Genomic DNA, 25,821 nt, shown 5'->3' with positions numbered 1-25,821 from the left:
CAGATTTACATATTTTCCATCTTGACCGTCCGTACCTCGTACCTTGAAAAGCTACGGAACATGGAAAAAATTTCCATGACGTTTGACCAAATTTTACCAAAACAGACAAAAAAAGGTTAAAAAGCAGTTGATTCTCTGACTGTAGACCTGTCCGCAGGAGATCGTATCCCACAGTTATTACAATACGAGGTCCAGGGTGTTTAAGCAGGAGCCACTACGTCACTGATCTGGGCAGTCACTGCCAATCACAGCCACTATATGCGAGTGCACACCACGCCCCAATCACAGCCAACTAGTTGGGCCGTCACTGCACTTTGTGAGAGTTTTATTATTATTTTTTTTTCCGAAATGATGACAAAGATAATATGTCATATTTCTAAATTATAATAAAATCACAAATGCCATCAGAATGGACTTTTGTTTTCCTTTTTCTACATAATTTGTTCATGTTGATATCAGAGTATGGCCTCAATCGTGAATGTATGCTCGTTTGTGAGCCTAACCAAGAGTGCAAGCTCATTCGCGCACTATGACGGAAGTATAAGCTATCTCAAGGGCCTAGGCGGGAGTGTACACTGCTAGAACGTTCGGTTCGTGAGTGGTCGAAGAGTTGTTTACATGGATGTTGTTGGAGAGGTTCGTTGTCTGCCCTTGTCCTACTTCGGGACACCTCATATGGGACACGTTGCATCTCGATACGCTGCAAGAGCTGATTCACCAAGGTTTTTTGTTGAGCGAGGGCGCTCCTCAATTCTACGACTTGTCGGGATAAGTGTTGTTCACCATGTGGGATGGAAGAGCTTGGACGATATACATCTCCTTGAATGGTGGAAGTGTAATGGACTATGGGCATGAGATTTGACTTGAGATATGTCAAATCTGCAGAAAAATGAGTGAAAATACCCCCGGTTCAGAAATCTGAAGCTGGGACGATTGAACTAGTTTTGGACCGATTTGGGTAGCTAGGTGGGCCACAATAGTGGGTAGACCACGGGCACGGGCTGGATCGCAGGCGCGAACGGGGCCACTAGGGAGTGTGGGTGTTGGGCCTTTCTTTATCTCGGCACATGGGCTTGCACGGTGTCCTAGGCTTGCGGGTCTTAGGTTGGTTGTGCTGCAGCAGCTGCTCACTAAGCTGCTGCTCTGTGGGCGGGCTGCAGCTGTTGTTGCTTCGTGGCCTAGCTACCATGGAGTTGTCCCATTCTCCACTGCCACAGTAGTTGTCATGGCTGCCATGATTACTTCTTTTGCCATGGTGAGTCTCGTGGATCATCATGGTGGGGCTACATTGCAATTTCCATCATTTGATCGGATCTTTGAACATAGGAATTTTCGTTCGTCGTGGTTTTCGAATTTCCCTCCATTGTATTTTTCTCATACGTCTATTCAAAGAATTAAACAATTTCAGGAATAAGAACGTATGAACGAGAAACGAGAAACTTTGAATGCAAGAGTCTTATTCGAATGTGTGAATCAAACTCTCAATGAAAACACTAATTTGTGGATGCAAATTTTCACCGTCTTCTCATTTGACGAAAATGTACCTACAATATAATAACACCTAATATTATGGCTAAAAGTCTCACGTGCCCACGATAATATGAGGGTTTTGGTCGAAAAATCTCCAATACCAAAGTTAGAATTCTAAAAAGAATGTGTTTAGAAGTTTGTCGGTAGCAAATGACTTAGCATTTTAGTGGAATAAGATAAGTATTTATAGGAGAGTGGCCGGCCCTTAGAGTATCCCAATGAGGGGCCCTATATGAGGTTAGAAAAGTGGTGGATATAGCCCAATTTAGAGCTCTGAAGAATCTTTGGGGCTCTAAAAAAGAATCTCTCCCAATAAGGGGCTATATATCTTTCGGGCTCTATATGTGACTATATATTTTATTATATAGTAATTTGATTACGCGGTTAATTTATTGTTGTCTTAACTTCTCTAAACTTGATTTTTGGACTTATTATCTTAAATTTTAATTTATGAACTTTTTAACCTAGAAATATTCAAATTCTGACAAAGTTAGATTTCATCACTTATGCACCATTATAGGTTCTCTTATCTTAATCTCATCTGTTTGTTTGTTTCTAGGAAATCAGACAAGATAAGATTTCATTTCATAACAATCATTGGTATTGATTTTCTTATCTCAATCTCATCTATTGGTTTATTTCTATGAAATTAGAAAAGATAAGATTTCATTCATAACAACTATTGGTTTATTTCGTTGATTGACACTTTCTCCGAAATCAAACAAGATTTTCATTTCATAACGATCATTGGATTGGATTATCTTATCACAATTTAGTTATGTTATTTGTTTATATTTTCGGTTTAGGTCTCTATACTACCAATGTTAAATTTCATCAATCTTTTTTTTTTTTTTAATTTTTCATTCTAGAAAATTAGACATGAAGCACAACATTTTTTTCTAATCAACAACACAAAAAATAGTCGTTGTTTGTATATGTTTTCTTAATCAAACAAATAGTTGAAAATAAACTCTTAGAATCCTAAACGATTGAAAAATAAACCCTTAAAATCATGTTTTGGAATTAAAAATGAGGATCACCCATTTCTAAACAAAAACAAAAAACAAAAACAAAAGCCAAGAATGGGCCCTTAATTTGGTGTGGTCCCCTTACTTTATAGGGCTAGACGTAGCCGAACTTCTTGCTACCCAAGGATTGAAGTTGCTAGCCCTTGTGGTAGATGTAGCACCATTTTTCGGCCTATTGGGGATGAAAATTTTCATTAGAGCTACAATTGTGGTAACCTTAAGGAAGATAAAGCTCCATTGGGATGCCCTTAGGGTGAGGAGTGGTTGGCCATTTATGGTGTATTTGGATGAATAATTGCAAGATATTATGTGAAATAATATCTTGCAATTATTCCTAATTTAAATAGGAAGTTTTGAGAGTTATATTTTGAATAAAATCAATAAGGGATTAATGAGGAGTGATGAGAGGAATTTGAATAAATTCAATATTGATCACATTTGACTCTTCCTTGATTGAGCATTTATTGTCTATTGCATGCGCATGAGAATTTTGGTGTGCCTCGAGTGTAATCTTGTCATTCTTGTCCAAAAATCCACATGTCACCTTCATAATTTTTGGGATTATTTTTGGCTCTACATAGATAGTTCAGACCATTGAAATACATTACAAAATGGCCTCAAAAAAAATGTATATCAGAATTTGTGTAAACAGATGGTGGTTTTGATCGGCCCATGTACTTATTTCATATTTATTTGAATAAAAATATAAATAACAATAAATTTAGATCTTATCAGGAGCATCTTACATCTTATTTGTTCTTCGTATATCGTACGGTCAGAAATTATTATGAATTTTTTTATTTAAAATTAAACACAAATAATACCTAGTGAAAACTGACTTCGCACTATACAATAAACGGATAGAATGCTAGGATCCTCACAAAGAAAATTAGTAAAGAATCCTCTTCCTATAACGATAATCCGTAATAACGAAAATAACTTGCTTGCCTTTTGGGTATTAAAATCGTTCAAGCGTCATTAAAATGACAACTACACTGCTCCTCACCACAACGTGGAGCGTGTCACACTACGACTCTCAAGCGCGTGACTCAGCCACTCATCCTGCAGCAGCAATCTGAAAGTTATTTATAAAGAAATGGTCGAGCTCCGTTCCACTGCCTCGAAACTCCGTGGGCTCACAACCACCAGTCAATCGCGATCCGACACGTCATCCCGAGTCGGAGCCAAAGTCAGACCAGTACACGTGGCGTGCGAATAGCGGCTGAGGAGTAAAAATGAGAGAGTAAATATTTTGGGAGGGTCCTCTTTCATCATCTACTCGTCGTCGCAATAAAAACGAAGCTCCCTCGGAGGAGTGAGAGAGTCTGTAGACAGAGAAAATACTGTTACTCTGTGTATCTAGAGAGAGAGAGAGAGAGAGAGAGAGAGAGAGACGATACCGTGAGAGTGAAGAGAGAGAAAGAATGGAGGATCTGGATGAGCAGGAGGAGGAGGTGCTGGGTTCGAGCTTGACGATGGAGAAGGTGGCGGCGGCGAAGCAGTTCATAGAGAACCACTACAGAGCTCAGATGAAGAACATTCAGGAGCGGAAAGAGAGGTAATCTGCAATCTGCAGCTTCAATTGCTTCTGGATTTTCTTAGTTAGGCTCTGTTTGGATTGCTGAATAATGTAGTTTGGGGTAGTAATTTCGAGCTCTAAATCGTGAAACTATTCGGTGTTTGAATTGGGTGTTGGCATTTCATGAATCGGTTTCGATTTCTGCTGTTTGGTTGCTGAGAAAATGTGGGAATAGCGAAATATGTGTTGGTATCGTGGTTTTGTTAGTTGAAAATATGATTCTGTAATGTTTTGGGTTGAGGAAGTGTGGGGGTGAGTAAAGAAATTAGATTTTTTTTTTAAAGATGGAAGCAAGTAGTCATGGGGCAAATGAGGGTCTAATAGGGTAGTTATTCCGTTGGGATAAGAATTGGGGTTTGCGGAATCTGATCCGTGTGGGTTCGGATCTTGTTATCGGTGTTTAATTGGTAATCTTAGATTGTCTTTGTTTGATTTAGGCTGTATAGCAATTAGACTACTACCCTTAGTCTGGATCAGTAATACTCAGATGTTTGATAGAATCCAATCTAGCAAGGGCAGTTCGTCTCTCCCGAAGTCTCCCAAATGCCAAGGGGCCGCCTAAAATTTGAGGTTAATGATAGGGTTATTACATTTTCTTTTCATAGAGTTTCACACCAAAGTTCTAGAAGTAAGGTAATTGAAAATAAGACTCCTCTCTCACATACTCCGACTTAACATGAACAAGGGTATTATGGTGAAAATCGTTAAGGCCACTGCCAAATGCTTTAGTTCAAAGATGCAGTGAGTTACCGACATGATATGTATTTCTGTTGCAGACGATGGGTGTTGGAAAGGAAATTAGCTTCGTCAGATGTGCCAAAGGAGGTACAAGTCAACCTGATTAAAGACTTGGAGCGAAAAGAGACAGAATTTATGCGACTTAAAAGGCACAAGATATGTGTTGATGATTTTGAGCCTTTGACCATCATTGGTAGGGGGGCCTTTGGTGAGGTCTGAATTAAACATAGTATTCTAACGAATGTATTAAACTTTTCATTGACCATTGGACTCGCGTTAGCTTGAAGTTATTTTATGCTTTAGATGTGGTTGCTAATTGCAGTATACCTTTCCTAATTCACTCTCAAACTACAGGTCCGATTGTGTCGGGAGAAAAAATCTGGCAATATCTACGCCATGAAAAAGTTGAAGAAATCTGAAATGCTGAAGAGAGGACAGGTAATATCACATATGTGACTTTGTTCCAAACCCACCACTGGAACTCATTCCTAGATTTTCATCATTGAAACATTGCTGTTGATATATTTTTCGTTTTGCCTTATAGGTGGAACATGTTAGAGCTGAAAGAAACTTGCTGGCAGAAGTTGCCAGCCATTGTATAGTTAAACTTTACTACTCCTTCCAGGACGATGAGTACTTATATTTAATAATGGAATATCTGCCTGGGGGTGACATGATGACTCTGCTGATTAGGGAAGACACCTTGACTGAAAGTGTGGCTAAATTTTACATTGCACAGAGCGTACTGGCCATAGAATCTATTCAGAAACACAACTACATACACAGGTTGAAGAATTCTACTAATATCATGTTGTTAAATTTTTATTTTGTTACCAGAATACTTGTTAGGTGATGAAGTAAGTATGCAATCTTGTCTCACCACTTCATTTTCGCTGCCTCTGCAGAGACATTAAGCCAGACAACCTGCTTCTGGATAAAAATGGTCACATGAAACTCTCGGATTTTGGCCTCTGTAAGCCTCTTGATTGTACAACTTTACCTTCACTGCATGAAAATAGAACTATGGATGATGAAAATATGACAGAACCAATGGATATCGACACATGCGTTCCTGATGCGGATAATCGGAGTAGTTGGAAAAGCCCCGCCGAACAGCTGCAACATTGGCAGATGAACAGGAGGAAGTTGGTATGTTAGCATCTTTACAGACTGGTTTTTGCAGTATATCTTTAGCCTTAACCCTTAGACATTTTCCCCTCACTCTATTGTTTTTTGTTTCTTTGTTTTCTGAAAGGCATTTTCAACTGTGGGGACACCCGACTATATTGCACCTGAAGTGTTATTGAAGAAAGGATATGGAATGGAATGCGACTGGTAAGTTTATACTGCTAATTTATTTTTATTCTCTTTCGCGTTCTCTCATCTTTGTGTTTATGATATGTATTGTTTGGTTTAGGTGGTCATTGGGAGCAATAATGTATGAAATGCTTGTTGGTTACCCTCCATTTTATTCAGATGATCCAATAACTACATGCAGAAAGGTAAAATGCTTAACGCTCATGTAAATCTGAGTGCAAAGTTTTTGTGGTGAGTCATACGTTTGAACTAAGGTCACTTCAGTTTCACATACAAAATTACTCACTGTATTTGTCAATTTACGTCAGATTGTTCATTGGAAAAACCACTTAAAATTTCCAGAAGATGCAAGGTTGACAGCTGAGGCTAAGGATCTTATTTGCAGGTTGCTGTGTGATGTTGAACATAGGCTAGGTACTGGAGGGGCACATCAAATCAAAGTAAAGCTCTCCTATTTGAATAAATTGTTGTCTTTATCCTCTAATCGGATTTTTTTCTTTCTTTCTTAAATTTCTGAAAACTATGTTGTATTGTATCAGTCTCATCCTTGGTTCAAGGATGTTGTGTGGGACAAACTCTATGAAACGGACGCAGCATTCAAACCAGAAGTGAATGGGGAGCTTGATACCCAAAACTTTATGAAGTTTGATGAGGTATTTTACAAGATCATCCTTCTATTTCTTGTATCATTGTTTATCATCTTTTGCACCAACATCTACTAATAGCAGTGCTATAATTAACAGTTCCATTTATCAATTTTAAACAGTTCCAAAACTTTATCAATTTTAAACAGTTCCAAAACTTTATCAATTTTAAACACTTTCACTTTCAGTGCTATAATTAACAGTTCTAAAACTTTATGAAGTTTGATGAGGTATTTTACAAACCTAGCTTCTGTACTCTTTCATTCATGTGATATCTAGAAGCTTCATTACATCACTGCCAAACCTGTTGAAATACTGACTTCCGTACATCTTTGCATTTGTGCTTAGTTGGACCCGCCAGTGTCAGCAAGAACTGGATCTTCACGAAAGGTTTGTAACTGTAGATGCTGTCTATATACTGATGATATGCAATACATATTTTATAAGACATGATATGTAATACTTTACATAATCAATTGACATTATGCTCATCTTTTCCTTGAAGAGAAAACCCAAGCTCAATACTGGGTTCCCTTTGTTAAAAAGGCGCCAGAGCCAAGAGAACTGCCATAGGAAAAAGAAAAGATCATAGCGTAGACCTTTTCATCTATGTTTGTCTTCAAGATGACGTAATGCCAAATTACAATTGTTGACTTTAGCCGGCCACCATGAAATCTGCATTAGTGCTGTTTGATGCCAATAATTCTGTTTTTAATTTTCTGAAAAGGGAATTTTCTTGTAAAAAATCAATCTCAATTGGCTTTTGCTTATATCTCAACTTGTGTAACATTATTTTCAGAACTCAGAAGGAATCTGCATTATTAGGCAACACCTCGTTGCCCTTTTGTTATCAATAGAGTTCTCGTGTCTATTCTCTAGAGGATCCACAAAAATCTGCAGTAGCCTGTTCATACGAACTCATACCACATGTTTAAGTAATTTATGATTTAGTATGAATGTACAATTTGTATTCCTTATCACCTTATACTTTCATGCAGTTGCAAATGACTCCCAAAGATTTAAGCTTTGTTGGCTATACATACAAAAACTTTGATGCTGTGAAAGGGCTTCGCCAAGCTCTTGGTACGCAATGTTACTCTAATGTTGACTCTTGTTTCCAGAATCGTATAACTTTACTGGAATTACCTGATGTTATTCTGTTTTGAACCTAAGCGGATTAAAGCTTATATATTCGCTAATATATGCAGGTGATGCTAGGGTAGATTTTACTGCTGAACGGGCAGCCAAGGAAGCTGAGTTACAGATGCTTGCATCAGCCGGTGATCCCATGTTACCATAACACCAAATCCCGGGGGACAAAAGGTGACAAGATATATACTCATGTCCTTAATTCGGGTTCATATTCAAAGAAACTTGGCATATCTTTGAAATTGGCTGCCGCGTAGCTTGCAATATAAACATTTTAAGTGTACAGTAACTATTGAAGAACTTCATAAAAGCCCGGAAAAAGAGGCAAGTGAGAGACTTCAGTAATTAGGCCTTGTGAATTAGAATTTTAGAATTAATGTAGCCTGAGAATTCTGGGAACCGGTTGTCCTGACTGCCCAGGTTGGCAGTATTGTGCAATGCCTTCTCTAGTGGCAGTTTCTGGTGATAGTATAAGTATTCATGGCCAAATTACCAAGAAACTCAGTAGCCATTTTACAAGTAACTTTTCTCTCTGTTGTTTTGTGTAAGGCTTTTAAGGGATGGACTTGAAATTTGCTATGAAATGAAATATTTGTGTAAATATATTGCTTCAATTTTCATACCTCCATATTATATATCATACGCCTCTTACTCTGGCCAAAATGGAATTTTACAAATGTATGTATAAGGTTTTATTTTTTGGTTAAATATGTCAATTCCTTGAACTTTGAAGTCCTTACAAGTGGGAGAGACTGTACTGCGGTGACGCGACAGATTTTCTCCGCTGGCGTGTCTTGGGGTATGTTTGGGTGAGGGACTTCCAAATTCTAAGAGATTTAGACGAAGCGAGGCAGAAAATTGGTCACAAAAAGTTACACATGAGGGATTAGAAATGCACTGCATGAGCAGTACAGTGGAGTGTGAGAGGGATTTGTAGGACTCATTTAGTCGTTTCTAATTCCTCCTATCTAACTTTTTATGATTCATTTCTTCATCACTGTGCCTAAATCCCTCACTCAAATATACCCTTGAAGAATTTCGAGCCGTCTTTTCTCTCCGAGCTTTCATGTTCTGTTTTTATTTATTTGACCAATATTCTAAATGAACTTAAATTAGAGAAGAGGATTCGAACCAAGATGTTTTGTAAAAAGACGTTGTTTAACTGTAAACCAACATGGTTACGCTTAAGTTTGCTATTTTCATTTTTCTATTTAAAATTGGAGATTTTCACACATAAAAATGAAAAGCCTTTTGTTGGCTTTTTAAAATTTTCTTCAAAATCCAACATGTTCTTCCAGTTGTAGAAAAAAGATAAATCAGAACAAATTTTAAGTACCAAAAAATAAAGGGTAAAGTGAATAGTACCAAGATTGAATTTTTAGTGTAAAAATATGATTTTTCATTAAAATAAACAGTACCCGAAGCGGAACTTGTCGTTAAAGTTCTTAAAAAAGAAATAAATAAAAACAATTTGGGCTCAGCAGGCTATAACTCTCTCTTGCCCACTAAAATCTGAGACCCAATAGGAATTCACTAGACCAAGTCCACTAAGTGGGCCTTAATTTTAATCTCTGTAATTCGCGTCAGTCAGTGACGTCGTTTTATTACACAGGTCAGCAGGTATCCGGATTGGGACATCATCCCTCTAGGTTTCAGGATGTTTTTCTCAAGAAAAAATTAAAAATTGACACTAGACATTATTTTAATTATCCATCTGTTTTCAGATCAATATGTATGGAGAAATCTTTTCCAAATCGATATTTTTTTTGGGAATTGTTATTGGCACTCTAAAAATCTCATTTTACACTCTAAATTTTCTATATTTGGAAAGAAATTTACACTTCTAAGACCAACTCCAATGGTGGGCTAAAAGCTAAATTACCTCCCAAAATTTTCCCCCAAACCCACTCCAACTCACGGGGAAAATTTGGGCTAAATGCTAATTGCTAAATGCTAAACCAAAACCAAATTTCCTCCAAAATTTAGCCCAGAAATCGGAGTGGACTCCACCCAATATTTATCTGAATTTAAATTTTTTTAGATTAAAATGTTCATAAAATTAATTTACGATAGTCTACATATTTATTTAAAAAAAAAATTAATTTAACAAAAAAAATAACCTAAGTTCATTCTTTAATAATTCCGGGTTAAAATTTTAGGCTATAACGGTTGGAATAAAAAAGCTGTTTCTGGGCTAAAAGCTAAATTTTCCGGGCTAAAATATTTGACTTTTAGCCCAACCATTGGAGATGGTCTAAGAAGTGTAGAATGAGATTTTTGGAGTGTCAATAATGCTTCCCATTTTTTTAATCAACTTACATAAATTGGGATTTCCCATTATTTTAACGTCTTAGTTGAATATTAAGTCTCTCTATATGAGATTGAATGACCGTTAATTATTTAGCTAATTATTTGCTTGAGTCAACTAGATACAACAAACTTTGAATAATTAAGCTCAAAATTGTCAGCCTACTCCCAACCTAATAATACAGTTAGCAAGTTGAAAGGAAATATAATGAAAATAAAAATTAAATCTAAGTTTGGATGGACGGTTTCACTTTTCATAAGACGTGAAAGTTTTTCACAATTTTGGATTAACCAAACACACGAAAGGAAGTGATCTCTCACCTCGAACTCATTTCCTTAAGAACCAAGTGCAAATCTCAAAAGAGGTTCTAAGTTCGAATTTTCATTATCAGTAATTCACGCAATGTATTTTAAATTTGTATATAACCACCATGCATTTAGGCCTAAAATTTGGAGCACATTTTCTCAAGGTTGGTATTGAGATCATATCGCGATTTACTATGGCTACCGTAGGATAATTTGGTTTTCCTCTTCCTTTTTTGGTTTGTTTGTTAAATCAACGATGTTGGAATTTAGAAAATGAGAAGCCTTTTCTTAAATGCATTGCGTAAATACTCTCAATTACTCAAACTACAAACCCCCTGCAATTCTCATATGCTTCTTTTTAGTGTTTTACAAAATAACTAACCCACCTTCCCTTTCACCTTTAGGTTTAGCAAATTAGCATTGTTTCATAAGCAAGAGTGGTCAAACCATTTTGATTTGTCAAAAAAGAATGAACACCCCATTGATGGAGTTTGTTGGTAAAACAAAATTTTAAACCAAGTGAGTGATTCATTTTATCAACCAATACAAATACCTACAATTTTAAGTCTTTTTTTTTGAAATTTATTATTATTAAAGGAGGGAGAAAAGTTTGAAACTATTATAGTAATTTAAAGAATGAAGAGTTTCAAACCGACAAATGAGTAGAAGCCCAACATCTTATTACAATTTTTGTCTACACTTTATAAGATCTCTATGAGTATTAAACACTATCGATCTATCAAGATAAAAGATTAAAGGGTCATTTTAGTTCCGATCCTTAATCAGCCTAATTGTTAGATTGAAACCTTATTTGTTTAAATATTTTGATTGGGGTCCTTAGGATCATTTAAGAGATTTAACTCATGCATTTATGCATTTAATGCCCCACAAATTATGAAATTTAAACAAATTCAAATAATATTTTTAAAATATAATAAATACTTAAAATAATGTATCCACATAATTATTATCATATTTTTTGAAAAATAACTAGTGATATATTTTAAAATATAAAATGAATACATATAATTAACAAGGGTACATTTAGAAAAATAAAAAATGGGTACAAATAAAATTAAAAAAATGGGTACAAATATAAATAAAAGTTTAAAAAATATGGGCACAAAAAAAAAAAAAAAAAAAAAAATATATATATATATATATATATATGGGTACAAATTAAAACTAAAAATAAGATTGGTATAAATTAAAAAAGGATTGCAAATTAAAAATGGGTACAAACTAAATGAATATATTTAGAAATAAAAAAATATTTTGTCATTGAAATAATTAATGACGTTTATTAAAACCTAAGACCTTAATAAAAAATTGAAAAGGAATAAAATTTTAATCAATGTAGTAGAAAACAGAGAGATGACAACCTAATTTTTCCAAGAATGTATTATGGTAAGTTAGTTGGAATTCATAACCATTGATGCTCATGATATCCGCCAACATTAATGAAGAGATTCTGCCCCTTGTAAAAACATATAAAACCATTGGAGGAAACAAAAAGAAATTTATAACAAAATTTTTTAATTAGGACAACACACGCACACAAGATAAGACATACCAGAGAAAGATCCTCCCTCTTATTAACAAAAATTTACAGATTTATAAAAATAAAAAAAGTAAAAAAAAATCCTTTGAAGCATTTTCCTTTTGATAATAATTTAGGATTAGAATTACTTAGTACTACGATCTGGTGATATTTTTTTTCACTTGTAAGTGAGAGATTTTAAGTTTAAATCTCGTAGATAGAGAATTTAATTACAAATTAGATTGTCTATTGTGTGATTTAACTGAACTTTTCTTCTTCTTAATATAAAATTTATCATTGTATTAAAAAAATAATAGTGTAGGATTAGAGAATGAAATGGGAAGGATCATGGGATGGGTGGAGATGCTTTAATATGCTCTTCAAGATTTGACATGTGTCACCTTTTTCTCACTCTTCAAATACACTTCCCTGTCTCTCTCTTCTCCTTTTTATCTCCATTATTTCTTATTATTTTTGCTTTTTCTGGTATATTTCTTTCCCCACTCCCTTTCTTGCGCTTGCAGGTCTCAACTCTCTCCAGCTACATTTATTAATATTAAAGCAGTCATCTTTGAGCTGGGTTTTTTAATTGGTAAGCTTCCCATAGCTTGTTTTCTTGATTTCTTTGATCCTTTTCATGTATTTCAGCTGTTTAAATAAAGTATAGAGAGAGGGAGGGAAAGGAGGGAGGGAAGGAAAGACTACACAGTTGACATATTTGGTAGTGATTCTTCTTCTTTTACCTTATTGCTTTTCCTGCTTAATAATTGTCATAATTATTTGTAGAGAGAGAGGGAGGGGAGAAGAGAGAGAGAGAGTTGAATTACAAGAGGCAGAGATAGGTTGCCTCAGATCCAGGGAAGTCTAAGTTAATATTGATGGGAAAAAGTTGCTTTCTTTGATAGGGTTGGGTTTTCCTGTGACTCTTGGGGCTTTGCCTTTTTTGGGTTTCTTTCTCATGACCTCCTTTTCTTTCCTTTTTCTTTCTTGTGCTTTGATAAGTGGTTGGTTCTAAATTTAATCTGATTTTTGTACTTTTTTTTCTTTCTAATTTTACTGTTTTTTTCTTTTCATTTGTGCATTTAAAGCTTGTATCTTTCTGGGTTGTAGTTGATGAGAAGAGTGAAGAGAAGAAGTTGAAAAGGGCTCAAAACCTGTCAATTTAGTAATATTAAAGTTCAATTTCCAAAAATGGAAGTGTGGATCCATTGTTGTTGACCAGATCTGATTACCCATTTCATTTTCCACCACCCTTTTTAGCTCATCCATACATTCACATCTCCTGAATTTTGCACCGTCTTTTCGCCTTTATTCGGGTGCCCTCAGGCATGGAAAATAGCCCGTTAGAATCCACCATTCACATTCCGAAATCATTCTCAATAGAGGGAGAAAGTCTTAGATTAATTGAGAAATGACAGGTTGTGTGATGTTGGAGGGATTGAAGGGTAACTTTTTGTATTGCCCAGATAAGGATTTTGATGGAGGATATGTCTTCGGCGTTTGCGTTGCCATTTAGAGTAGGTAACTCAGTCTGTGATAACCCAACCATAGCTGCCCATATCGATATCACAAGACTTAAGCTAATGAAAAACACGGCGGGGTTTGTATCTGGTTCTGTCACCATGGGTTCCAGTGAGACAGTTGCAGCTGGTGAAGAGGATTGTAATTGTAGTTGCTCAGGTAATGATAATTTCGGAGCAGTTTCTGCACCGAAAGAGGACAAGGGAGGAGGAGCTCCTTTGTTGGATATGATATCTCAAGACAAAAGCAATTGGGTTTCTTCTGCTGATTTGGTAGGCCGTGAGAGTGAGGACGATGATTCTTTATCATTGGAAGGCGATCAGGTTTTTGATAGCTTTTGTTCAGTCTCGGTGGCGAGTGAGTCAAGTAGCTTGTGTTTAGAGGACTTCCTCGTCTACGAGATTGGTCCGGATGCAGGCACTCTGAGTTCTGTAGACACGGAGCAGAGCATTTGCTGTGTTGATGTTGTCGATAAGGCTACAGATTTAGGTGATTCAAATTTTGAGACAGAGATCACAAGTGACCCCCTTGCTGTGACGGGGAACCCTGAGGAAGAAATTGGCGATGGGTCTGATCCAAAGCCATCTGCAGTTGTTGATCAATTACCTGTGGAAACAGGGGCCAAAGAAACAGTCAGCCGCAGTGTTTTTGAGGTAGACTATGTGCCACTTTGGGGGTTTACATCCGTGATTGGAAGAAGACCAGAGATGGAAGATGCACTTGCCGCTATACCACAATTTTTGAAGATTCCAATTCAAATGCTGATTGGTGACCGCATACTTGATGGCTTGAGCAAGTGTTTACACCAAACTGTGCATTTCTTTGGAGTCTATGATGGTCATGGAGGCTCTCAGGTATCATTTCCTAATCCTTACGTGTTCCGTGGGCAACTTTTTCCTTCTGCATAACATGCGCATAATGTCTTTCTACGGGTATTTTATTTTCATGGAATCGGCTTTAATTTTGTTTAGGTTGCAAACTATTGTCGTGATCGCGTTCATTTGGCTTTGGTTGAAGAGATAGAATCTGTTAAGGAAGGCCTAGTTCATGTAAGTATCAAAGACAATTGCCAAGCACAATGGACAAATGCATTTACGAATTGTTTTCTTAAGGTTGATACTGAGATTGGAGGGAAGGCTGGTCTTGAGCCCATCGCCCCAGAAACTGTTGGTTCCACTGCTGTTGTTGCCCTTATTTGCTCGTCTCATATCATAGTAGCAAACTGTGGAGATTCGAGAGCAGTTCTGTGTCGTGGTAAAGAACCCATGGCGTTGTCAGTGGATCATAAAGTAAGACATTCGCTAACTGAAGTCTTGTATCGTATAGTTTATTACTGATTGTGGAAACTGATGTGCATGTGTTGTTTTTGTCGTAAATTACCGTGTATGGAAAAATCGGTTGTAGCCAAATCGGGAAGACGAATATGCAAGGATTGAAGCAGCTGGAGGCAAGGTCATACAATGGAATGGCCATCGTGTGTTTGGAGTTCTTGCTATGTCAAGGTCTATAGGTATGTGCTTCACCATGGTTTTTTATTTCTCAACTGGGTGCTGTTCTCGTAGAAACCTTTGTAGTACTTCACCGAATGCTATATATACAATAGATTTGATGCTAGGTCCAAATATGATGGTACATTTAGACGCAAAAACACGTTTCGGTGACCAAAGTACATAGAAAAGCTATGTCCTACTCTAAAGCTTGAGCAGTTCAACAGTAAAGTTGAATTTCAACTTTTGTTTTGGGTTTGCAGGCGATAGATATTTAAAACCGTGGATCATTCCAGAACCAGAAGTGATGTTTATTCCCCGAACAAAAGACGACGAATGCCTAATTTTAGCCAGTGATGGTTTATGGGACGTTATGTCAAACGAAGAAGTGTGTGACCTTGCTCGGAGAAGAATACTCCTCTGGCACAAGAAGAATGGCGCAGATGGACTTCCGCAGGAAAGAGGCATAGGAATTGATCCCGCTGCCCAGGCAGCCGCGGAGTTTCTTTCAAACCGTGCCCTTCAAAAAGGAAGTAAGGACAACATTACTGTAATTGTGGTAGATTTGAAAGCTCAAAGGAAGTTTAAAAGCAAAACATGATCGGTTCCTTCATCTCCCATTTGATCTGTAGCTGTATGATATAAAAACCTTCGTATGATCTGATTTATCGTGTTGCCCGTTTGTTTTTCGCTCGGGCTTCATTGTTTGATCCGAACCGCACGCAGTCTGCATGTACCGTAGAACATTCGCTGTACACTGTGCCGAGCTGTGGCTGTGTAAATCGCAGCTGCTTTGTAGAAGGAAGAAAATGGGAATGTGGTGGCGGTGTGATGCTTTTAAATTGTATTCATTATGCCTCCGAGTTAAAAGAAAAAGCTCAGTGAGGTATTTACTTTATCTGTTATTTCAATCTTAGTGCTTATAAAATTACTAAATTGGAATTTGCTTGCCACTTGTAATGATCTTGCATGAACAAAAAAGGGATTTTCACGCTGCCGTTTTCTCCTTCTGCACTCATCTCATTGTTTTTATCGTCTTATCGTTGATTTTTCTTAAATTTACTTGCGAAGAATGAGGGCAGAGGAAAAGGATGGTGCGACAATCACCTCTTAAACAAAAATGTAAGTAGAAAGAACCATAACATTGGTCTTGTTTGGCAGCTCGGACTGTACTAATTGTTTCTGTTGGATATGATAAATAGTCACCGGATAGTACTGACTAAATTAGTTGGGTGTTTGATGCAGTATCGAACTAATGACCGTATTATTTATACTGTGTTTGGTACTGAACTGGATCAGAAAAAGGAAAAAAAAAGGGAATTGTTATTGGCACTTCAAAATTCTCATTCTAAACTCTAAACTTTCTATATTTAGAAAGAAAAATACACTCCCCATAAAAAATTTGACGAATCTTGGTTTGTTTGTTGAACTTTTCTCATTTATACCTATTGAAAATTTGAAAACCACACAGATTTTCAAATAACAAAGAAAAATAATAAATTCCGTACATCAAATTCAAAATATTTTCCAATAAAGTGCATTTCCTGTTCTATTCACTGCAACCAATGATGCCACAGCAATAGCAAGACCAGTTACAGCTGCGCCATCCTCCGTCAAGACTGAAACAGATGTGGGATCATGTCCGCGCCATATAAAGTCTGTCAACTTCATGCCCTCAGCCACTGCACCTTCCTTGACAGCTTGTATGGCAACAAGAAGAGAAGCACCTTCAATGGTAAATGAGGTACCAATCACAAGAGCTGCATACCGAATTTTTGGAGGAGGCAGTGAAGTCCACAAGTTTTGAACTCCATGAACAAATTCCATTGGTGCTTTTGCAAAAGAAGTTGTGATTCCTATAGCTTTCATCCTCCACAGCACCCACCAAAGAGTAGTGTACCCTCCATGACCAATTCCCACAGACACTTTCACTTCTGCTTTAATTGACTTCTTATCACCAATGGGGTGCCAATCATGGTCATGAATTTGCAACACCAAATGATGCATAAGTTTGTGCATTCCACATAGCATAGGAGCATTCCAAACAGCATATGAGCAGCTACGAGAATTCCAGTTGTAATTATGTCTCTTAGACATTCCATCAAACAAGAGAATTAAGATTGAAGCAGTTGGTAGTGCTAATGTGCTATCCATCTGACCCCCAAATTCTCAATTCCCTTGATATGATCGAACTCCACATTTTTCAATTGGAAAAGCTCATCCCCAACTTGTGGTCCACTTGTAGCATATTGGTGAAAAGTAGCAGAGATACCTTGAAATTGACTTGCTAAAAGCTCAACAACAATTATGCAGCTACAGGAACTCCAGATACAATTAGTGTTCTCGAAATTATAGAGGTCTCTCTGGTCGGATATTTCCATTTGGTCTTCACTCCCTCTCTCGGACATTTTCTCAAACAGTTCCAATGCATAACAATCTTTTTTTCACAAATTTTCCCACAAGATACCAATTAACCCATCCACATTTATCAGTCAAGAAGTCTTCATTTATGATCAGAATAACACCAGTATACTATGGCAAAATAAACTTCAAAATCCAACACCATTTGTCTTCCAATTTGTAAAATTGAAAACCAAGGATGTCAATACCTCATGTCTATGCTTCGGGACTAGGATTCTCTCCCATCCTCTTTCTATCCCCTTCCATTCCTTCCTCTCACATTTTCTTATTTTGTCTTTCTCTTGCTATAAAAAAAAATTAATATAAAATGTTAACATGACTTAACCGTGATCGTTCAATTAGGAGAGGAGGAAGGGAAGGGAAAAAAAAGAGAAGAGAGAATATTACACCCTATGCTTCGTGGTGTTCGTATGCGTTGAGGGAAGCATACAGAGGCGTATAATCTGTGAGTTGAAGCTCCTCTAATCTCCGTACTCCTTAAGGTTGATAGAATCACTCATGTGTTGGTCTGCAAGTGGAAAGGGAACTGCAATTTTGGTGGTTCCTGCGTTTCTGATGTGCCCTGTCCAATCAAGCGGGGTAACTTGATGTGACCGTAACAGCATTACATGGTGTTATCAACCCCCCATCTTATAATAGGTAAAATGAGATTCAAGTAATGGAGAAGTTTTTAAGTGAAGACGACATGGTACACTAAATGTCACAATAAAAGTGGTTATAAATTTTTTTTTTTTTTAAAGTATCCAACAACTTATAACACTTAGTATACCAGAACATGTACCCGTGCATTGAAAAATCTCTCCAAGTACTGGATGCATTTTTCATGAGAGCAAGTCATATTGAAGGCAAACTAGGTACTTATAGTATTTACATTATGTCTCTTTATTCTTTGTTTTGGCAAATTTAAGTTACATAAGCTTGGAAATACATTCCCAGAGATGATCTTCTCGTTAGAAAACAGCAGCAGCCAACTCCGTCACGACATCGGCAAGGTCTTTCTCGCTCTGAACACTCTGAACCCACTTGGCGTTGATTTGCACCTGCTCAATGCTCTGCTTCAAGGTTCTAGTTATTGCCACGTTGGGACGGGCTTTGAAGAACTCATCTACTTCCTTAACCTTGTCAAACGAAGCAAACTGCAGGGGAAGGTAGAAAGAAAATGATAAGGCATTAGAAATCTAAGTTGCACAACAAAAAGGCCTCGAGGATAAGAAGGAAAGTTTATAGTGAAAGAAAGAACGAACCGGTGAAACAACTGAACTGACAAAGCGAGTGATTAGAAATCCAGACCCCCAGGTCTCTGAGATGTGCTCCCAGTTATCCTGTGTTTCGGGCAATCCAAATGAAAAAATGAATCATAGTAACGGATGTGGGAAAAAGAAAGATAAAATCCATGAAAGTGGGAACATTTCGTAGTATGTCGTAAATTGGTAAGAGAGGTACCTTCATCCACTTCCAAGCTGTTTCCCGACCTTCATTACTAACAGCAAGCCCAAAGACAGCATCCTGACTGCGAACCTGCGTAGACGGGCATTGAAGTCATATATCATCAAGCTTTGAATTCTCAAAATTATTACTAATAGTAATAAGTAAAACTTCAACCTCCAATTAAGAGAAAGAAAATCTGAAATACCTCATGAGTCAATATAAAGTTGAGAACCTCCAGTGTAATATTGGGATCGGGACAAGATGCTAAAGAACCTACAGGCACAGACACATCGATTAGTGCTACAATCTAACAGCCTCTACGTTCAGCATTATTTTCCTATTTACTTATATTTACCTAGAATGCGGGTTTTCTCCTGGCTTAGATCACTCTCTCTGTAGACTCTAATAAGAGATTCGTAGCCTGATCGGTCAGATACGCTTGTTCTTTGCATTACAGCCACATATGCTGCCTGCAACAGTAGTCCATAATTAGCATCAACGATGAACTTAAAAGGTTAATTACGTATGTGTAATTTAATTAACGATTTGCATCGAAGCAACCTTTCTAATGTCAGGGGGAAGGAGGGGCGTGTTTCTGTCTTCTAAAAAGGCATGAAAACGCCTACTTGCTTCATCTAATGTCTGGTCATGACCAAAAACAGCAAGCGCATTCAAAACATCTCCTCTCAACATTGCATCTAAATGGCTTTCGCCGGGTTTAGGCTGCCAACCAAGCCTCCTGTAAAGAAATTCCACCATAAATGATAAACTTTAAAAAAAAAATTAAAGATGTAGACATCGAACTTTCAGGAAATTCATGTTTACAAGAGAACAAGATAGAAGCAAATCTTGTGGATCATGACAGATTATCTACGTAGGTATTTGAGTTGTTAAGAAAAGAACAAGCTTACTCTGCGGAATACTGGAAAAGTCCAATAAAGAATTGTTTAATGTCACCCAGTAGTCCGGGTACAGCATCGGCTGCAATTCTTGCCAGATAATAACTTATCTGTGAAAAGTGAGGACCGGAATTAGGCCAAGGCTATAGATGCAGTGACATAAACACAATGCAGGGAAGATCATTACAGTAATCAAATTTGACAGAACGATATAGTCAAGGTCCTCTCTGTAAGCGCTCAACAAGGTAAGCAATGAAGCAAAAGACTGCTTGCGAGACATTGACAGGGCAAATGAATCATCCAAAATGCCTGTGAAAGGAAAAATAAAAATTTGATGAAAGCTTTCACCATCAAAGAGTTAAACAAGCAAATGTACGAAATGATGATTACCAAATCTGTCAGTTTCAGACAATTGTTTTTTTTCGATAGCGTTTCTAAGTGCAGCTGCAAGTTCATCCTCATATTTCACTCTGTAAAAACCAGTCTGGTCCACATTGACTTTTATCCAACTGAATAATGCATTGTCTTTGTTGCTTGTGCATCCAGCCTTTCCTACTGAGCAACCCAGAAATTCCTTTATGTCAAGAGTTTCAGACTTTGCTTGTAGTAGGAAATTCTTGCGCACATCGTACGAGCCACAGGATAATGTGATCGGCACAATCCATTGCCCATCGCCTTGGGAACCGCTTGAGTAGAATTGTGTCTGCCATACATTAATTTACTTATTAGATTTTTTTCGTGTCCTTGTACCATGGATTAAAACCTAAACTAATGACTTAACAGCTTATACATGCATTAGAGCTCAAGAGGTTCTTTCAGAAGTTCCTTTGATAATCAAACAACTTTGAAAGAAGCAAACATAAGGATACCTGATCAAACTCCAATTTCTGATCTTTGACTTTGACAGAAATAACTGGGTAACCTTTTTGCTGTGTCCATGAATTCATTAGCTTGTTTACAGGTTCACCAGATCCCTCCTCAAGGGCAGCCCACAAATCTTCTGTCTTTGCATTTGAGTAAGCATGCTTTTTGATATATGAAGCAAGTGACCTCTGGATGTATTAAAAAGTAGCATGCAATTAACTCTGTAACTTTTTTATATCCTAGAAAATAAGATAGTTCCTTCAACCTTCAAGCACACTAGCTTACAAATCAAAGAACATACCTGGAAGACTTCAGCACCTAGATAACTTTGTAGCATCCGAATAACAGAAGCACCTTTTTTATAGCTTATTGCATCGAATATTTCATCAACCTCAGCAGCATGATTGATCTCCACCTGGCCAAAAAGAAAAAAGATTAAACCATAATATACCAGAGAGACATATATACATTAATACTCTCCAATTAATAACACCTTGAAAACTATAGTGGTGAATATTACTATTTAAAGCCTTCTATGCAGATGATCAAGATTCGATGCTAGGAAACAGGAAACTTCAGGAAATAAAAATTAAAATGAAACCCGTGAAAAACCAGGTTCACAAATAAGTACCTCAATGGGGTGAGATTCTTCAAGCCCATCCAGCTTAAGACCAGCAGTGAGTTCATCAAGAAACTGAGTCCATATTTTCCACTCTGGGAACAAGCTATCAGTAGCTAAATAGCTCACCTAATGACATTAAAATACTTACTTTTTAAGTACAAAAGCATGGAAACTAATAACTAACAATTATAGCGATGATATGAAGTGATACCCATGTTGCAAATCCCTCATTCAGCCATAAATGCGTCCACCATTCCATAGTTACAAGATTGCCAAACCACTGGTGTGCCAATTCATGTGCCACGACAGTCGCAACCTTATACCAAAACCAAATAGAGTGATTAAACGTATCGTTGGGTGCAAAGACTATACTCCCCTACCATATTAACCAAGATAAATTCTGAAAGCAGTAACATTCAGGATTCGCATTTTACCCTTTGCTTGTTGGCAGCCGCAGAATGTGTTTCATCAAAAAGCAAAGCTGTTTCTCGGTATGTAACTAAACCATAATTCTCCATGGCACCAGAAGAAAAATCAGGTATTGCAATCATATCCAATTTGGGCAACAGGTATGGCACGGCAAAGTAACTGCAGAACTTATCATCAATAAGTTCATATTGAATGGAATGTAATGCAGCATAAGTACGAAAAGGAAAAAAAAAAATCTAGAGAAACTGCTACTTTTAGTTGATAACATGCATCAAGAGCAATTGCCAACTTGGATATGAATGATTGGTAACTTTGACACATACTCTTTGTACAATTCAAGTGTCTTGACAGCAACGTGCAAAGCAAACTTCCCTTGGTCTGCCTTACCGACTTGACAATATACCCGCACTTTGACCCCTGTAATGACATCAAATGTGACATCATCAAGAAAAAGGTTGCACTGACATACAGATGAAACGAGAGATATTGTGTAGGACTTTACCGTCAGAAGTATGATCTTCAACGTAATCAAACAATCCGACAACAACGGCCACCAAATATGTAGACATAATTGGTGTTTCTGCATATGAAACTGTCTTCAGATGTCCATTCACTTTTTCTTCTTGAATCGGCATGTTGGAAAGGGCTACTAGCTCAGACGGAACACCATCAAGGGTAATCTTGAACGTAGCCTGCCAACCAAATAGCCAGTAAGTCATAAATTCTAGATTTGAACAATTTAACCAGAATGGGAAGATTGATTTCTCATCTATACTACCATCATAAACAACAGATAACTTTTTTCCTAGTCTCAAAAATGCAAAAATGCATTTATAACAATGTATATACAGAATGGTGTAAACAATATCACTTGACACTGATGAAAATCAACATCTTAACTCAACTGTGTGAGAGAGAGAGGGAGAGAGGATAACCTTGCAAGCAGGTTCATCCCAGCACGGAAAGCACCGCCTGGCATCAACGGGCTCAAATTGTGTAACTGCCATATTTTTCTTCTCACCGTTGTGGTCATATGTACTGCACGAAACAAATCAAATCTTAGACATATCTATACCATTAGGACATGATAATACTGAACGAACAATCGAAGATAGACTGCGCAAAAGTTCCTGCATTCAAAAACTACCTTCTGTAGAAACCCTTCATCTTGTCATTCAAAATTCCTTCAAATTCAATAACCAAAACTCCAGTCCCAATCGGAAGCGTCTCGCCAAATTCCAAAACCAAAATTCCATCCTCTTCGAACGTCTCGGTCTTCGAAGGCTTGAAAACCTGCTCAAACATTCATTTACTCATTCAGTCAAGACACAAGTAGGCAAACAACGCACGAAATGAATTCCAAATAATCTTTCCATTTCCTACCTTATCCGTGCAGCAACAGAAGGCAGCAAGGTCGACACAAACATCCTATCAATTCCAATCCATTCACTTGCTCACAAATCATTAACAGAGCAGTGATTAAACCAAAATTAAAACTAATCAACGATTTATTAATTGAACTTAGTTTTACTAATCAAGTATTAATTAAAAAATCAACCTAAAAACAATGAATTTTCATCAGCCAAACACCTCAATCTCATTTCTATTTTCATTTTTTTCTCAGTTCCACAAATTTGAAAAGCAAAGCGCATCGATTACCTTGGACGAGCCTCCGTGAGTGAAAGAGACGGAGCCCGCATTGACGGAGAGCTCGGCGGCGTTGAGGACGATGAATTTGGTATCGGCGACGACATCTAGGTCGATGTCGACGGAGCCGCCGAATTTGCAGGCGGCGAGGTCCGGCTTCAGCTTTACATCGTACCGTTTCGGGACGGCGAATTTCGGAAGCCGGGGCTGGCCTTTGAACTGCTCCATAGCAGCCACTACGACGGTGATACTTGCGAGCTGCGAGAGAGTTTTTCGAGTTCAGATTTCGAAAGTGTGTGAGCGGGACTCATCAGTTGTTACGATTTTATAACTTGCAACGTACGAATCTTTTCTGAGAAAATTTTACGACTTTTTATTTTATTTTTACCAAAGTTTTAAAAGCCGCTAAGTGCTGGTCGGGCAGTGGAGTAGGCCTAGCGGGCACCTAGACGGCTAGGCGGGGCCTAGTGGGCGTCTAGGCGGATTAGACGGATTTAAATAAATTTATTATATTTCATGTAAGTATGTATCTCTTTATACTTAAAATATATATAATCATCATGAATTACAAAATAGAATTACATATATATATATATATATTATGAAGTATTGAAACATAATGAAAACATGAGGAACATATATATAACTTGTGTTCGTTTTAGTATTTAACAAGTTTCGTACAATTTATTAAAAAAAAAAATAATGCAAAATGATAGTTATCTATTTTATGTCTAAGTGAGTCACAATCTATGCGGGTGTCTTGGTGTCTTTGGACGGTCTAGACGAGTGCCTCAAAAGGTCTAGGCGCGCTTTCTAAATTTTCAAATGCTTGATCATTAATTGGAGCGGTGGCCAACCGTCTAACGCCTAAACGGAGCCTAGGTGGGGATTTTTAGAACAATGGTTTTTACACGTTTCGGTCCACACACTTTTTTCTTTTTCTATTACGATATGATCCGCAGTTAATTTAGGGTGGATTATATTTTGCGAGAAATGCGAAAGGCTATCTCAAAAGCATGATTCTTTATATATTTTTTGTCAATTTATTTTTTACACAATGTTTTATAATGTTGATAAAAATTTGACGTTAATTACGAGGTGACATAGTCTATGGAAAGTATTACTTTTAAGAGAATCTTCTTATCATTTATCGTTTGCTAATTGATTATAATATTTAAATATATTTAATACAATCAACATCTCAAGATTAAAGTATAGATTGGTGGAGAGGTATTTGAAGGAACGAAAAATGAAAGCTCAAAATCAAAGAGAATCGGGCTTTTCCAAAGTGTTACTCCATGCTCCAGCTTTTCCACTCCCTTTGATTTTTATACGCAAAATAATCTGTTTCACCCTTTTAACAAATCTCCCTTTATTCTGGCACTTAAAAGGAAGAGATCGAAGAGAATATGACATATCATGTTCACCATAGTTGCATTTATTTAAGACTTCTCTTTGCAGTTTTTCATCAAACTTCTTTTTACTCTTGCTTAGCTTTGGAGTACAAACTTGATCAGAGCCGTCCATTTCTTAAATTTGTTGTTGGATTTACATATAAGCAAAGAATTTATGCGTGACTTAACTTTAAATGCTCACCCAGGTGAGGCTTAAGTCCCAAGTCTAACATATTACATTTTTTTTTTTGGCAAAAAATTATTATTATTTTGTCATGAAACTGATTATGTTGGTGGTGAGGATGCATGTGATGCTATATTTATTTACAGTATGTGTAATGCATTCAGCAAACTAGTTTGATTGCCACATGCATGTGGCTTAACATCCTAGTTGATATAGTTTTGGGTTTCTACTCATATGCTCAAGGTTCGAAACACTCTTATCTCTTATCTCTTATATTAATGTAATAGTTTTGAACTCTCTCCCCTCCTCTTAATAATAATATTTTTTGTTTAAATAAAAAACCTAGTATAAATATGTTAGGGTAAAGTACAAAAAATTACCTCAACTATTGGTGTCACAACACTTTCATACCTCATCTTTTAAAATTGATAATGTCATACCTCATCTTACGAATTTGTGCTCATGTTATACCTTCCGTTAGCTTGGCGTTAATTTATCAGTTAAATGCTGATGTGGCTTGATTCAGGGCCCACTTTCTGTTAAAAAAATTAATAAAATATTATTAAAAACTAAAAAAAATTATTTAATATATTTTAAATATTAAAACAAAAGTTAAAAAAAAAAAAAAAAAAACCCTCACTTCGTACCTTCCCCCCCTCTCTCTCTCCTCCTCCATCTTCATCTTCATCTTCCTGCTTAATCTTCAACCAAAAAAAAAAAATTTGAAAACCCATCAACCCAAACGTAAACTAGAAAGAAGAATCCTCTCTTTCTCTCTCTCTCTTCT

At 36.9% G+C, this 25,821-nt stretch overlaps 3 protein-coding genes and 1 long non-coding RNA gene across 8 annotated transcripts; 2 read left to right on the top strand and 2 right to left on the bottom strand.

Moving 5' to 3' along the window:
* The first annotated feature begins 3,831 nt into the window (after positions 1-3,831).
* LOC137717500 (uncharacterized) lies at positions 3,832-8,586 on the top strand. Its single transcript, XM_068456886.2, has 12 exons — positions 3,832-4,116; positions 4,914-5,088; positions 5,230-5,313; positions 5,420-5,661; positions 5,781-6,024; positions 6,131-6,210; positions 6,293-6,377; positions 6,501-6,632; positions 6,732-6,845; positions 7,185-7,226; positions 7,835-7,919; positions 8,045-8,586. The coding sequence occupies exons 1-12, from the start codon at positions 3,983-3,985 to the stop codon at positions 8,134-8,136; spliced, it is 1,509 nt and encodes a 502-aa protein (XP_068312987.1). The 5' UTR covers positions 3,832-3,982; the 3' UTR covers positions 8,137-8,586.
* A 3,905-nt stretch (positions 8,587-12,491) lies between these two features.
* LOC137717898 (protein phosphatase 2C 50) lies at positions 12,492-16,156 on the top strand. Of its 4 annotated transcripts, none has more exons than XM_088698799.1 (5): positions 12,492-12,679; positions 13,760-14,513; positions 14,631-14,948; positions 15,064-15,169; positions 15,410-16,156. In XM_088698799.1, the coding sequence occupies exons 1-5, from the start codon at positions 12,492-12,494 to the stop codon at positions 15,745-15,747; spliced, it is 1,704 nt and encodes a 567-aa protein (XP_088554925.1). In that variant the 3' UTR covers positions 15,748-16,156. The 4 variants fall into 4 exon arrangements, with proteins under 4 accessions (XP_088554925.1, XP_068313502.2, XP_068313501.2 ...); XM_068457401.2 differs by having other exon boundaries at positions 12,535-12,730; positions 13,249-14,513; XM_068457400.2 differs by having other exon boundaries at positions 12,538-12,730; positions 13,227-14,513.
* Positions 16,157-16,547: 391 nt separating this feature from the next.
* LOC148695274 (uncharacterized) lies at positions 16,548-18,173 on the bottom strand. The gene is made up of 2 exons (XR_015965474.1): positions 17,955-18,173; positions 16,548-17,851 (listed from the first exon to the last, which is right to left on the bottom strand). It is a non-coding gene; the product is annotated as an uncharacterized LOC148695274 (long non-coding RNA).
* Positions 18,174-18,355: 182 nt separating this feature from the next.
* Positions 18,356-23,874, bottom strand: LOC137717397 (aminopeptidase M1-like). Of its 2 annotated transcripts, XM_088698796.1 has the most exons (20): positions 23,469-23,874; positions 23,193-23,237; positions 22,957-23,102; positions 22,745-22,847; positions 22,312-22,501; positions 22,133-22,226; positions 21,815-21,968; positions 21,592-21,696; positions 21,390-21,506; positions 21,060-21,173; positions 20,764-20,946; positions 20,285-20,597; positions 20,082-20,203; positions 19,907-20,004; positions 19,557-19,734; positions 19,351-19,465; positions 19,201-19,268; positions 19,011-19,085; positions 18,812-18,889; positions 18,356-18,703 (listed from the first exon to the last, which is right to left on the bottom strand). In XM_088698796.1, exons 1-20 carry the CDS (start codon positions 23,682-23,684, stop codon positions 18,518-18,520), a joined length of 2,700 nt encoding a protein of 899 aa, XP_088554922.1. In that variant the 5' UTR covers positions 23,685-23,874; the 3' UTR covers positions 18,356-18,517. The 2 variants fall into 2 exon arrangements, with proteins under 2 accessions (XP_088554922.1, XP_088554923.1); XM_088698797.1 differs by lacking the exon at positions 23,193-23,237 and having other exon boundaries at positions 23,469-23,821.
* Between the last annotated feature and the right edge of the window lie 1,947 nt (positions 23,875-25,821).

This window comes from Pyrus communis, chromosome 8 (assembly GCF_041283825.1).
Source record: "Pyrus communis isolate YQ-2024b chromosome 8, ASM4128382v1, whole genome shotgun sequence".
Taxonomy (NCBI): domain Eukaryota; kingdom Viridiplantae; phylum Streptophyta; class Magnoliopsida; order Rosales; family Rosaceae; genus Pyrus; species Pyrus communis.
The sequence above is the reverse complement of the archived record's forward strand: the minus strand, read 5'-3'. Positions and strand labels throughout refer to the sequence as shown.